The following is a 14799-nucleotide window of genomic DNA, read 5'->3' on the forward strand; positions in this document are numbered from 1 at the left end:
TTGAAGACATTGGCCTGGGTGACCCTTGTGTGCTCACTGCTGCACACAACATCAAACCATGGCCTTTGCTAGAGAAAGGGTAAGTCAAGTAAAGAATTGCCAAGTGAAATAAAACACCTTTGCTCAAGTAGGAGATGAAGATCTGATTTTTTGCTCTTCTGAGATGAAGGCACAAAGTAATATGCATCTTTTCTATAAATAAATTTCAAAATTCTCTATACATAAACTCAAACGTGAGAACAATATTAAAATCCACGGAACAAAATTTTCCTTTTTATACTCTGTTTTTACACATTTCCTACATGACTGCTACTGGTAATTAACCACTCAGTATAGATATTAGGACTATATGGGTTTTCATTTAATCAAAAAAGTTTATGAATATATTCCACTTTCTTATCTCACACACACAAAAAAATTTGCCCCCACTGACACCATGACAGAACGGCTAACAGTTCCTGGACCCTGCCTGCATCAGACAATATCCAAGTTTTATTCTATGAGCAAGGGCTGAAGCATTCTATTAAACACAAATTATTCCTGAAAGGGTTAACAGAGCTTCCACCTTTCTGGCAGGAAGACACAATACAAAGAAAGCAAGAACAGCTGAAGGAAATCTTGGCATGACAAGAAGGAGGAAAGGCCAGAAATGCACAGAGAAAAAACAGAAGTAAAATTTTTAAAACCTTATTAAAAAAAAATCTCAAAACAACAGAAACAACAAAATCCAAACAAAAACACCTCACAATAAAAAAGACCTCAACAAACCAAAACAACAACACTCAAAGCTCAGATGTCTATATAAACATGAGCTTAGAAGAATATTTTATATACATGTAGTGTGCTATAGGTTTTAATTAAACTAGACAGTCACCTTTGAAAGGGACATTTTTCAAGCTCTACTTTTTTCTTTAAGAAAAGTTAAACAGCGAGTTTGCAGTTCAGTGGTTAGCAGGAACACAGGCCACAGTGTATAAAACCAGAAAACATGTTTCAAAAATGTACTTAAAAGTCACTTAACCAAGCTACTCACCCATGTAGTAGCTTGGACTACCAGAACATGGCTTAAACACACAAAGGACTGGCTACATCAGCATTCAGCTCCCTCTTAAGGACAACTCTGATGCTCTCCCAAAATACAAAGCAGTCTTTGCACTGCATTTGCATGCAGTCAGGTTTGACTCCACTTGGAAAAGTTTTTAGTAGTAGTTTTTATAGTACATTATAGTACATTCCATCAAAGACAGTCATTTATGTAAAGTGAAGGCTACGTACTAAAGCTGTAGCAGCAAATCCGATTCTAATACCCTCATATTTCACATCAGCATGACCAAATAAACTACACAAATTTAAGAATCTAAAGAAACAGAGTCTAAGCAGAGAGACTGCACAGTACTGCAAGTACTGCTACAGTGAAACTGCATTCACCCATGAGACTATAAAAACATCCTGCAGGAACAGGTGTCCCCTTGGAATGCACAGAGTCCTGAAGGGTTTCGGGATCATGAACACCCCTCTAGAGCAGCAAACCTAAACCAGTTCCAAGGCTGACACTGCAGCCCCTTCAGCTGTTTCACTGCTTTCATTAGAAGCTTCATGGAAGATCAGAGCTCTGCTTCAGTTCATTCTAGGCTAGGACAAATTCAAAATTATTTTTTTACAGATTCTGATTAATACTGATATTCAATTTAACAACGGATTTTTAATCAAGGTAAAAGATTCATGTCAAAACATTTTCCTGTAGCAGATGTAACTAATTGAGATAATTCACGTTTGTTGCTGCCATGTTTTTTTGGCTTTCGGCAAATCCCTTGACCTCACACTGCATTAATCTGCCTCTCTGTCCCCGTACAAAGGGGGGAAAGCATTGGAAAAGCATGGGTATTCCCAGGATTTTGGAAGGAATAACGTGCAGTTTGTTTTGAGATAACACGGCGATAAGACCTAAACCAAAACACAGATTAAGCAGTCCCCAAACAGCAGGAGTCTGGCAATGCGAGCTCCCGCAGCCCGGGAAGCGGGAATGTGCCGCGGGAGCGCTCTGCGGGGGGTGAGCGCGCCCCCTGGCGGCGCCGCCCGCCCCGGCACTGCCAGCTGAGGGAGATCCATCGGAACGGGGGGGCTGGGGAGACAAAAACCACGGAACACCGCCCGAACGGAACACCTCACCCCAACCGCAACTCCACAGCCTCTGGGCTTTCTGCCTTCTCACATCCTGCATCTCCAACAGGGACTACTCAACTCTACCCATCAGACTGGCCTCACACTGCAGGTCCAGAGCACAGAGCACCAAGAGTCAAACACCAGGGGACTGCTGTCAGCTACTTCAGATCTCCGTGTCCCTACAGTGTATACTTCTGCTTAGTAAAGAAACAACAGGACTACTCGTCCCTAGTTATTAAACCACTTTTTTGTTGTGTCTTCTGTCTTAGATGCTGTTCATGATGTTGAAATCCAATTGATTATTTTCAAGCTTGCTTGTTTGTCTACACTCACCTAAGCTGGAGTCTGGCTTTGTGCAGACTGCAGGATGAACCTCATTCCTAAATCCTCAATCTGCCTTTCACACCAATCCCCATTCCCTTTAGCCACCTATATAAACCCTCCCAGGACAGGCTGCAAACAAAAGGATCAAAGATCCACAACATTCAGCAATGACCACATATAAAGATTTCTGAAGAGCAGTTAATCAGGGCAGACATTTTTCAACGCATCCCTAGAAAGAAAGTCCAAAGGACACCATTCAAAAATTACAAAAGGTGATTCATCATTACCTGTACAAGAAGTAAGTCTGCATCCACAGACTAAAAATTACCAAACAAACCAAAAGTACTTGCTAATGACAAAAAAAAAAAAAAAAAGTGAGGAAATGCAGATTATATCACTCACCAAAGGCACTGAAAAGCTGGTAAAGGTCACTAGTCTTCCACTCTTTGGGAAAAGTAACATGAAGAACATGATCTCGTTTTGGCTGCACTATGAAACAAACAAGCATTTGTTAAAATCACAGTCACAAAGTATCTTTAGAATATCCCAAAAAGTCACCCAATGTGGTAAGGTAGCTTTTTTGCCTGCCTTTCTTTTTTGTAAAATAAGAAAACAGGGCAAGATCTAAAAACTACATCAGGCACCAGTGCTCCACTTCACAATATACTGCCCCAGTTTGTTAAAGGTAACTCAGCAGATAACTACACCCAGCTCGATGTGATCAGATTTTAACTTGACCACCTGGTAACAGTTTCAGGAAAAGTCTCTCCCTTCTTTTGGCACACAGACATAGGGACTGACTTGCATCTTAGTGAATTACCCTCCAGAATTCTTCTGTAATACAAACCTTTTCACTTTCTGATCTCCTTAGCTTTCAGCACTAAAATAAGAGAGGTTTTCAAGGTATATCTCGTTCAAGGAGCAAGTGTCCAAAATCAGACCATCAACCACTCGTTAATGCTAAGTGCTTTAACCTGTTTCACTCAAAACAAGCCCGGGGTAGCCTCAGTTTACCAGAACCCCCCTGCTAATAAATTCCAGCTCTACATGACCACCTGAGAGCAAGCTCAGATTGGACAGAGACACAAGACAAGTCCTGTAAACTGAATCTGCTACTTGAAAAAACAAAAAGGACAAAAAAATTTTTTAAGTTAAGCATAAGTTGTCTTATCAAGCGACTGTAGATTAGTTCATGGCTGTAGAGCCTACTGAACAGCCAGCAGCTCAAAGTTTCACTATTTGTGAAAGTTTAACTATTTGTAATCCAGTAGCAGGAAATTATAACCTGAATAACCCCAGTTTCAGATGTTACTACAGCCTTTTCCTGTTGATTAGCAGAAAAAACTATTCCTAATCTTCCAGTATCAGCTTATTCTTAAATTCACTGTGCATCTGCTGTTAAAACCTCTAAAACTTCTACCTACTCAGGTGAGAAATATTTCTTATTCTGCCTTGCAGTCACTTTGTGCAGCAACTTCATTCTTTCTAAAGGAGTTTCTAATACACAGTAACAAAAGAAGATGATTAAGATAACTTTCACATTTTCAATACTATTTAATCTGGCACGTGTTATTTAAAACCATTATTTCTGGGAAAATTGCACAAACTTGCTATTACACTCCAGGACAAACAAACTGACAAACACATCAAAATTTATGACAGTCACCTAGTGAGCTGTGCTAGTCTGTTGTTTAAAAATACAGCCTCCAAGTGCACCTACCACTGTGTTCTTTGCATGGCTTTACTTATCTATGTCCCCTACAGACAACAACCCCACAGCTCCCTCGACCTACAGCAGTGTTTACATCTCAAAATAGCAAAAAAAGCCTCTAGAACAGCCAGCCCAACATGCCACCCCTAGATGTGCTTTCTGCCTTGGAGCTCAGAGAGCCCCCCTGGTTCAGGTTCTCCTCCAACACGTGCATCAGTCTGTTCTACAGGAGTGCCTTTCAGATAAAAGAGACACACTTGCAGAGGCAGACTCTTTTTTGGCAACTCTTCTTGGCACAGTATCAAAACAATCCTGTAAGTTGGCTAGCAAGGGGAAGCAGCATCTTTACAAATTAGTAGCTTTGGCATTCTCTCAATGACCCAAAGTATTTATCCATTCTTCCACTCAATCTCAAACAGTTGGGGAAGGAAGTATGCAACATAATTAGATAACCATTCCAACAGATGCACTGAGCCAGAGCTCAGTGATCTGACCACCTAACCAAATTAAAAATTAAATACATGCCCTCACAGCATGTATTTTCCTCTCCAGTAGTTACTTGCATCTCTCTAGAACTGCATTCTGTTACTATTAAGCTGGCATCCAATAAAGAGTCACACTCCAGTCTCAGCTTTCCAATGCACGGAGTGGAAAATGTCTTCACATCAGTGTTGCTTCCAGATGGGTATCATTTCTATGATATTTGATTTCACAGTATAAGATTAAGCTTTCATTTAATCAAGGAGTAGACTGACCTCCAGGACTTCACATTTTCTTAAGGCATCAGTGGAAACACTCATCAAAAGCTTTCTCCCTCATAGTGTAACATCCCATAACAGTAAAGACATTTACATCAGTAAAATCTACTTTCATATAAATGTATTTTCAACTCATTATAGCCCCAAGTCTGTAACTTGAAATAACTTGAAACATAAAAATATTTCAATTAATATTTTTCCGTTTATCACAATCTCATGTGGCAAAAGAATTCTGATGTCTGGGTTGAAGGTACTGCTGCACATCAATTACGCAGCAAAGTGGCCACAAGGTTTTCAGAATCATTTGCTCTTCTCTAGTTTGCATCCTGTATTTACTGTTGGGGTGAGGGGAGAGGGGGGCAGTGTCAAGATCTCCCTTCATATGCTGTATGGGATGTAAGAATAACGACCCAAAACACCCACAAAGCCATTAATTTCAAACTGTTACATTTAGCAGCAGTAACTTAATCTGTTCTCATTAATCCCCTTTATAATGCAAATTCTCTGGTCAAGGTTGAAGAATTTATGGATTTACTATTTTGTTAAAAGAAAAAAGTGGGGGACACATTTGATAAATCATTTGATATGTGGCCAGTAACCTAAACACAGCTGTCCCACGCTTTACATATAGGATAATTAATCTTTACACTTCCTCCTCCAGGAAATTTGTCAGAATGGTACAAAGTTTACAGTGAAAGAAGCTACTTACAGTCTGGTCCTTCCAAATTGAGATATGGTATGTCCATTACTCTCATAAGAAACAGCCTGAAGCAAAATGGAAAACAAATATTAGCAAATTTCTCCTTGAAGACCTTTCAATAAGCTTTTCCTTTTTATAGTTTTTCACGTGTCTGTTCTGGAATTAATCATCCCAAACATATCTTCAACTATATTAAAACAAACAGAGCCTTAAATTAAGTCAAACCTATTACCTAACAATCCATATTCCAAGCACTACTTGGCATCATGCTAGTACTGTTACTTATTCAAAACACCAAGGACAAAGAAGCCCCAAAGTGGTACTGCTGAAAACAATTCAGACAAGTGGGGTGATGAACACTGAGCAAGTAGCAGCCCTGTGCAGTGAGAGCCATTGCACAGTGGGCAGTGCAAAAGCTGTCATCGTTCTAAACACACATAAACTCCCCCATTTGTGAGCACTGCATCATGCTTTAGACAGAAAGGATCCTAAACCCCTGAAACTGCACAAGCCATCATGACTTCTTTGGAGAATACCAGGATGAGGCTTTTGCCCTTGAATGTGTAACTGCAGAGTTTCTCAAAATATTCAAGACATGTTTTCAATAAAAGCTCTTATTCAGCTCTGAAACCTATTTCCCTCCAAAATAAGATAAACAGCCTAAAATCCTGTCATAGGTACAGATGCCACATTGTTACAAAACATTTGCTATGCACAGTGTTCACGGCAGGGCTAAAATAAATAACTTTTCCCTCATAACTTTAAAAAGCTTCTAAAATGCTTATCAGATTACAGTTCTAGTGTTCAACTAAGTAATAACTGATGTAAACAGCTGACAAAAACATTTTAAGGGTACAGACTGATCTGTAACGCCCTACAGGTTCTTTGTATCACACCACACTCACTGGGAGCTTCTAAGGGTCTGAATCCTATGTCCTCATGGTTCCCTGTATCACTGAAAAGTCTACTGGAATGCAGCTGATCACTTGTTTTTGCTATAAATATTCAGAAGAAAGAAAAAAAATTCTAACTCTGGGGAAAAAATGGACTCTCAGAGAGGTTCACAGGTGAGGCAGAGACTCTTCAGAGAACTGGCACCGGTTACCACACCCTGTCCCATCTAATTTCTCTTCCTGCGTCTCAAGGAAGACACAGCACAACGTGCACTGTGTCCCTCTGAGCACTGCAGAACCTGAAAGGAACTTTATCAATAAAAATTAGAAACATCTGCCTCAATTACTTCAGAAACTTCACCAATTCCGGCACAGCTCTGAGCAATGAAAACATTTTACAAAAGAAGCCAGAGTTTTATCTTATGTTTAGCCTTTGGTGCCACACTCCTGTAGGCTTGGCCCCATCACAGCTGTCTGTAAACTGAACAGGAGTGACACACTGAGAACAGAGCCAGCTTCAAAACAGACTCCACAAACAAAGGAAGATACCCTCACTCTGACATATCCAGAGAGATCCTGGAAATACTGACAGGTAGGGAGCAGCTTTCAGAAAAATAAAGATGAAGTCTACTAAAAACACACCAAAATCTCCCAAGGGAGAACACTAGTTAAACTGCCCTCCCCCAGCTTTTATCATATTGAGGAAAGCAATTCAGTGGCCAACAGCAAGAACAGGTTTATGCCAAAAAAATACATATAATTGAAATTAATTAAGATCAAGTTTTTATCCTCAGAGACAAATCCTACATTTATTTCTTTGGTCAAACAATTACGTGGCTAAACAGCACATAAACACAAACACACTCTCTATAGTGTAAATACTGATTGTAGTATTGAGTGCACTTTAAGTATGTTACATAAGTGACAGCAGTAACTTACACCACACAGATTGCACATAATGCATAATTCAGTATCTATAACCACGGTTCTAAGATTCGTTATCTATCTGCAGAACATTTAAATTAATAAGGCTGTTCTGTATGGCAATGTGAACTCCATATTAAATTAGCTTGATTCATCAGGTTGTAGCTGACATTGATTTTCACTACATTAACTCCCATTTATTTAACAGATACACAGACCAAGCTAAAAAGACAATGTTATTGCCTACAGTGCTGAGGGGCTGCAGCCAGATCCCATGGTCAGAGGACAGACCTGTTTCTCAGCAGGAACTCCGAGATGTTTTGAGGAAGCTACATGGGAGACAATTGTTTCTATGGCAAGTCAGGTAAAATGAGGAGAGGAAGGCTATCATCTGCCACTTCACAGCAAGGCACAAAGAGTCTCAAGGAGTCAACACTGTTCCTCTGCACTGGGTAGGATGAAAGTGTGTGATGAGCTGTGTGGAGAAACTGATTCAGCAGCAAGAAGAAAAGGCATCTTTCTAAACCCACACCAGTTCACCAGTAAACTGCTACAGCCACACGTGGCTCAAAGCAGAAGAACAGCAATTGTTTACTCCTACACTGCAACTGGGAAGTTATTGGTCAAACTGCAGAGAAGCAAACTGATGTTCTTTTGCAATGATTTAGCAAAGAAAATTAAATTAACATAGAGAAGCAAAGGGAGAAATGAACTTATTTGCAATACGTGTCAGAGAACCCAACTCCCTAGTGACACATTTTCCACAAATACAGCACAAACTCCAGTGATTTGCACAGATTTTGGTTTTCTGATATCCCTCGGTATAAAAAAAATATTTCTAAGATAATTTATATTTCTACAGACCAGGATGCTATTCAGCTCAATCACACATGGTGCTCTCATTTCTCTACACCTCCTTCTCCCCACTGCCTCCAGCTACATCAAAATAAACAGCATTCAAACAACCCAAAGGGATACAAAAGAACGTTGCCATTAAAATTTTGGGAGGAGCTTGTGGATGATGGCAGGGAAGTGTGGAAGAAGAGAAGAGCTGTTGCCCTAAACCAAACAGTCAAAACATTTCAAACCAACTCCACAGTACACGACACAGTAACAGTATCCAAATGATACACACAAGAGTTTAGATATGGCAATAAAGAGTCCCCATCTCAACTCATAAATGTTCCTCAGAGATCCCAGGGGACTGTTCACATGAACGTGATTCCTCAAAGATGTTGTGTACACAACAAAGCATAAAGATTATAGAAATGCATCTCTGGAATTCTTGGCTTGTTGAGTTGTTTATTGTATAACTTATTGCATTATGCCTAAAAGAGCCAAATATCCTGAAGGTAAAGTCTGTTTTTAATCAGTTCTACTCTTACAAAAAACTTGTAACTAAGGATTTTACCTGTGTTCATCACTGACCTATAGGAACATTAACCCATGTGCTGCCCACCACTCCTGAACAGCAGGCCAGGAAGTTCCATAACGTTGCTGGTACAATGGCAGACACCAAAATTACTACTGCAAAAAGCATCACGTTCCTTTGAAGGCTAAATTCAGAAAAATCAAAACTTGATTTTTTTTAGTTTTAAATTTAATCCCCCCATCACACTGGTGACAAGCCTATTCAGACAGGAAACATTTCCAAAATCCTGTCAGCCACACCAATGGTGTGAAAGTTTAATCACTAAACTGCATTGAAAATTGACACCTTGTATTCAGACATCTTGAAATGAAGACTTCATGAGCAACCCAAAGATTCATGAAGTGGTTTGCTCTGAAGAACCTTTTCAAGACTATCCTGATGAATGTTCAAACTGCAGCATAACCAGCACGAGCCAAAAAGCCAATAAAACTGAAGTTTAAAGCAAAATGCAGTTTAGCCACTGATTCCAAGGCTGGAGATCGGCAGGCTAAGGACAGTGTTCCATGGCCCTGTGGTAGGTTTTTTAATACAACAGCTACTTACTTGTTAAAAAAAGGTTCAATGAGTTTTGATCTGGCAGACACATGGTTTTTTGGAGGAGTGAGGAAGGAACCTGATGAATGAAGAATAAATTCAGAATGTCATAAGCAGCTCCAGGCAACACCAAGGAGAGGGTTTGGAAAAGCCCACATAGGTACCTAGGAAATTAGCCATGGAAATGAAGCACAGTCCAGTGATGTAGGCATCATATCCTGCCTCGTGGAGCTGCTCGGATGCTGTATCATAACTTGGAAATCCTTCTGCACTTTCTGAGAGGAAAAAAATCATTTATAAACACGTTAGCACAGAAGATAAAGGCAGTCCTGCATGCTTACCCACATGGCAGACATAACATCATCTAGGGAAAGTTACACAATTTTCAGAAGTTCTGAAATTTCAGAAGTTATTAAAAAAGCAGTTTTGTTTTGCATCTTAGGGTAAGAATACCTGCGACAGAAAGACCTTCCTATTAAAAAAGAGCTATGAATCCTCACAAAATGGGAGTATTTATTCTGAGACAATGACAGCAGGATTCCCCACAGTGTTTTTTTTCTGACTTGCATTTGTAAGAGCAAGAGGAGAACATTTCAGAAATAAGAGCAGTTTGATATATCCTTACCAACTTTAGGAGGGCTGAATGGAGCCTCTTTTAAACGCTTTTCCAGTTCTGCAAGTGATGTATTATTAATGATCTCCTGCAAGAAAACACATCATTAACTGCCAGTGCCAAGCACATTTTCCCTGGAAACTGAAATCAAACAGGATCAACTGAGTATTTCCTGCTGCCACCTTGTGTTCTGTAAGGATTTCTACACAGCCCCACTTCAAACCAATGCACCAGAAAGTCTGTCAAGACAAGTTCTAAAGTTAACTCGCCCCACCTACAACATAATGAGTCATAAGCATTTATTAATACTTTTCAGAACTACTGACAATGAATTATGCAGAAGTTACATTTCTATTTCAGTCTGGTTTCATGCAGGGTACATGTGGCAAGGGAAAAGGCAGCACAAACAGCAGGAAAAAATATCCTAAATATTGATCATAGTGGTTGAAGGCATTCAAGGTGAGTATTGAAATGTGCCTGATGACTGGACATTCTTGAATAGTTTTGTAAGTACTGCTGATTTAAAGTAATACAAAGACAGCCTGACAATCAGAGAGTTGCTCTTACATTTCAGCTTAGCTGACTTGCATTAGTGAATCTAAATACGCATAAAAGTCACAAAAATATATTACAGATTAATTCCTTACTGAAGTTCCTAATCAAATCTATGTTGGCAATCAGTCCAATGGAAACATGCAGATCAACAGCAAGAGGAAACAGAACATGTCACAATCTTTCCTACAGTTGTCTGAAATCTCTGAGGACCAAATTTCCTCTGGTTCTAACTCAAGACAGATGTTTACACTTATCATCAAGTCTGCAGTGTGTAAAGTTATCAAGAACTAAACACAAAGAATAAGCTCAAATGGTGCATTAATTTGGCATCTGGAAGCAGCATTTGATAATGATATCCTAAAACCCGAGCATCTACTGCAGAAACACAAATAACAACGTTACTGTACCAAACACTGAACTTGTGGAGCATTCTTAGCTTTCAGAATACCAAAGGTTCTGTTCTCACTACAGCAGGATACAACACAAACCTGACAATTTTTGACATTTTAATGATAGTTTCTGTTCTGCAATGCTCCAGTCACAGAGGTTTGCAGAGACAGATCCTGCCTCAGCAGCATGGTTTTTAATTCAAAGGCACGTGAGAAGGCAAGAGAGGATGAACACTCAGCTCAGTACTTAGAACAAAACTCATTCTGCAGAGGTTTTAAGAGAAACCTGTAATTTTTTTCCTCCTGCTGATAACCCACTGAACATCACGGCCACAAAAGAACATGATGATGATCAAGCATTTTTCTAAACAAATCTAAGTCAGCATTCACAGTATTCTAAATCTTTGAGTATACAAACAGCTTCCAGATCCTTTTTTTTCATGAACAGCACTTTTTTTTTTCTCCTAAGGTCACTGCTATTTTACAAGAAGAAAATAACCTCATGATCACATTTTAACTTGCAAAAACTCTACATATTTTGGAATTTAAAGCTGCCAAGTTACTTTAAAACTTCAAATACAGAAGCCAACAGTAGGGAAGGAAAAATCTATATTCTAAAAAATTTTAAAGTTTAAATAAGGTGTAAAGGAAAATCATTCTTCTTCAACAAAAGGAGCATCACAGAAAACATTATTAGACCTTTTTCTCTAAAAAGAAATAAAATTTGTTTCAATACAAAGGAATTAATGCAAGTTTGTATCTTCAAATAATTCTATATATTATTAATTAATTTACCTTGAAAGGTTGTGTACTTGCCATCAGTTTAGTATCCAATAACCTACAAACAAAGAGCTAAATAAGTTGAAATGGAAGAATACCCATTTGGCCAAAACCTCAAGAGTATTTTAGCACATTAGGTGGGAAACAGCAGATACACCTCCTGGAAACTACTCTTGGATGTAAGAACAGCCCAAACATTCCTTGGCTTTGTTCAGCATGAAAAATGACAGCAACTAAGCAACAGCAAGAGTTGCAAACAACTAACAGCAAATAAACCTTGTTCCAAATGGAGATTCAAAACACAATCATGCCAGAACCAAAGGAACAGCAAAGGTGCATCTCTGCCAAAAAGTAAACCAACAGTACTGTTTTCCTAAATAAAAATAAAAAATAAATATGCATCTAACTTGATCCCCATTACATGTGCAGTAACAGCCAGTTTACAGGGCTAGGACAAACAGGATCAGCCTGCTAAAACTGGACTAAAACACTTGAAAGTTTGAACTAAGAACTTACCGGGGAAAGACACATGATGTTACTTCCTTGAACTCACTTAGGTCCTAATTTAACATTAAATTGGAAGATAAAATCCAAGTCAGTTAACTGGTTATCAGTCTTGGAATGACAGATAGCAGTAGCTACAATTATCCAAACAGCTTCTAACAGTGAGATACAGTAACTGAATTCTCACCACCTCAGAGATGTATTTGCATTACCACAGATACCACCTGCAATTACACAGAGCTACAGACTCATTATTTCTGATCTGTCGGTGATTAGCAATAAAATGTTCTATCATTGCCAGCACCCTATCCTATTGTAAACCTGGACTACCTCTAATTCCAGCTCTGTTAACAGCTCTACTTCAAATGTTCCCAGCACTTAGGATTTCAGTGGAATATAAGCAGTCACTCCAGGTACACAGTTGATGCCTACAGGTTTAGATCTGCCAGATGTAAAAAGTACAGGAACAACTGACAGTTGCTGATGTTCCAACACCATCCAAACAGGTCCTAAACTTCCTTCTCCCATCTCATGATCAAGTCTTTCCCAAAACACCCACAAGCCCTTGAAGACTGCAAGTAATGTAAATCCCGTGGGCCATCCTTCCAACAAGACCTTTGGCTTCTTGAATGTTCCTGGTGCCAATAAACTGCTTAGTTTACCTTCACTGTTGGGCTATTGCAGTGATGGACTCTTAGACTGCCCCTACTCAGTCAGCAAAGTGTGCTCCCCCCAGTTATTCTGACACTGCAACTCCTCAGCCCAGTGAAATCACCCTGCTGCAGGGTTTCTTATCGCTCTCTGAAGTTCTCCTGTATGGAAATACACATTCCCATTTACTGAACCACAGGGGGAAATGCCCCATAGTTATGCTGAAGCTCCAAACCAGTTTTTTAACGTGTCTGCCAGTTAAACACACCTGCCACTATCCAAGCAGTTTTGTGAAGCACTAACAGATGCAAGCAAAAACCACAATTTCAATGTTTAATTTGAACGTTTTAAAAATGTAAAGGAGAAGAATTCAATCCAACTAAGCTTTCTGCATAAAGATTTAAGAAAATAAGGCAGTAGCCGAGAAGTAACAAATGGGCTTTTTAAAAATACTTTTCTGTACTTCTTAATAGACTGATTAATGCTTCCATTCACAAGAAAGTGTGGAGATAAGACTAAAAGACAAATACATTAAGGGACTCGTTTCATCATCTGCACACTCAAAAGATAACTTACATCAGGTAGGGGACAATAGAACTGATGTATGGTATGCATGACATCCAGCAGCATATTGTGCCCAATAACCAGCTTACCCTGTGAAAAGAACATTAAGTGTTGGTTGCACTTCCAGCCACGGCCATGGCAAAGGCAATCTGTGACAAGCACCTCTCCCAGGTGTTTGCCCAGGGCAGCTGGGAACAAATACAGATCAAACCTCCCATTTGCTCTCTGCCTGCCCCCTCCTTTTTTCCTCCTCTCCCAACCATTTATCACAGCCTTCAGCAGCAGCTTCAAAGGTTGAGAAGATGCACTAGAACAGACACTTACAATGTGGTTTCCAAATGTAATCTATTTAAGGTTGAAGTTAAGTAATTTCTCAGACCATTACCTTTTAATTTACAACAACTCAAAGTATATTCCTTTTGGTTATAATATATGAGACTTATTAGGGGTTTCTCACAGTGCAGAACCTTTCATGCCAGATGCTGCACAAGCAAGCTCCTTCTTAAAGAAGTATAAGAAGTTTTTTTAATGTTAACTTTGATACATTTGACACAACTGTCCTTCTCTCATTAACCTTTAACTGCCAGAAAAAAAGACAAGGAAAAACATCTCTCAACAACGTTTTCAGAACAGAGAATAAAAGCCCTCAAAGCCTATTTATTGAAGAGCACTAAGAAGTTGGTACTGTTGACTCTGACAGGTAATGAGATTGTTCATGTCATTTATTATTTTAAAAGCTTACTTCACCTACCACACTCAGTCATTATAAAACATGAAGCAACATCAACTTACTAAGTCCCTTTAAGCTGTATTTCACCTTATCTCCCAAAATGTAACAGCAAAAGAATTCTCTCTTTAAATTATTTATTTTTTCCTGCAAACAAAGATACATTAAAAATCATGTTAACTTACAGAATTAGCAATGGCATGAACAACTCTGGAAAATCCTACTGCATCATTCAATTCTTCCTGTAAGCAAAGAGTCTGACATTAATGAAACATAAATACAAGTATTGCCAAAACTGTACCTGCAAACTGTTCTCAGACATAACCAAGGAGAGACCAGAGAGGAAACACCACAAGCAGGATGCTGCTGACAGCTGATGTGCAGCTCCAGTTCGCTGTGGGGTAGGACAACTCACAAGCTGCTGCAGTGGTTGCCCCTGGCCAGGGACAAAAGCCACTCTGCCTTTTGCTCCCTCCCCTCACTCAGATTTCCAAGGCAGGCTTTAAGACTTGCGGATAAAGACAATGAGAGCCCACCCTCCCAGCCTCCTTGCTTTTGGGGGAGGGTGGAAAAGAAA

General features: G+C 39.4%; 1 protein-coding gene across 1 annotated transcript in view; it reads right to left on the reverse strand.

The window, feature by feature from the left end:
* The window catches only part of PARN (poly(A)-specific ribonuclease), a 41852-nt gene that overhangs the window by 18260 nt on the left and 8793 nt on the right, over positions 1–14799 (reverse strand). The window contains exons 12-20 of the mRNA XM_050317291.1: positions 14408–14464; positions 13508–13585; positions 12293–12336; positions 11792–11834; positions 10065–10140; positions 9604–9714; positions 9449–9518; positions 5666–5721; positions 2890–2976 (exon numbers count right to left, since the gene is read on the reverse strand). Coding sequence (XP_050173248.1) covers positions 2890–2976; positions 5666–5721; positions 9449–9518; positions 9604–9714; positions 10065–10140; positions 11792–11834; positions 12293–12336; positions 13508–13585; positions 14408–14464 — 622 coding nt within the window. The remainder of the gene's footprint in view (positions 1–2889; positions 2977–5665; positions 5722–9448; positions 9519–9603; positions 9715–10064; positions 10141–11791; positions 11835–12292; positions 12337–13507; positions 13586–14407; positions 14465–14799) is intronic.

Source organism: Myiozetetes cayanensis, unplaced genomic scaffold, assembly GCF_022539395.1.
Source record: "Myiozetetes cayanensis isolate MyiCay16 unplaced genomic scaffold, myiCay2020 scf20-37, whole genome shotgun sequence".
NCBI classification, from domain to species: Eukaryota; Metazoa; Chordata; class Aves; order Passeriformes; family Tyrannidae; genus Myiozetetes; species Myiozetetes cayanensis.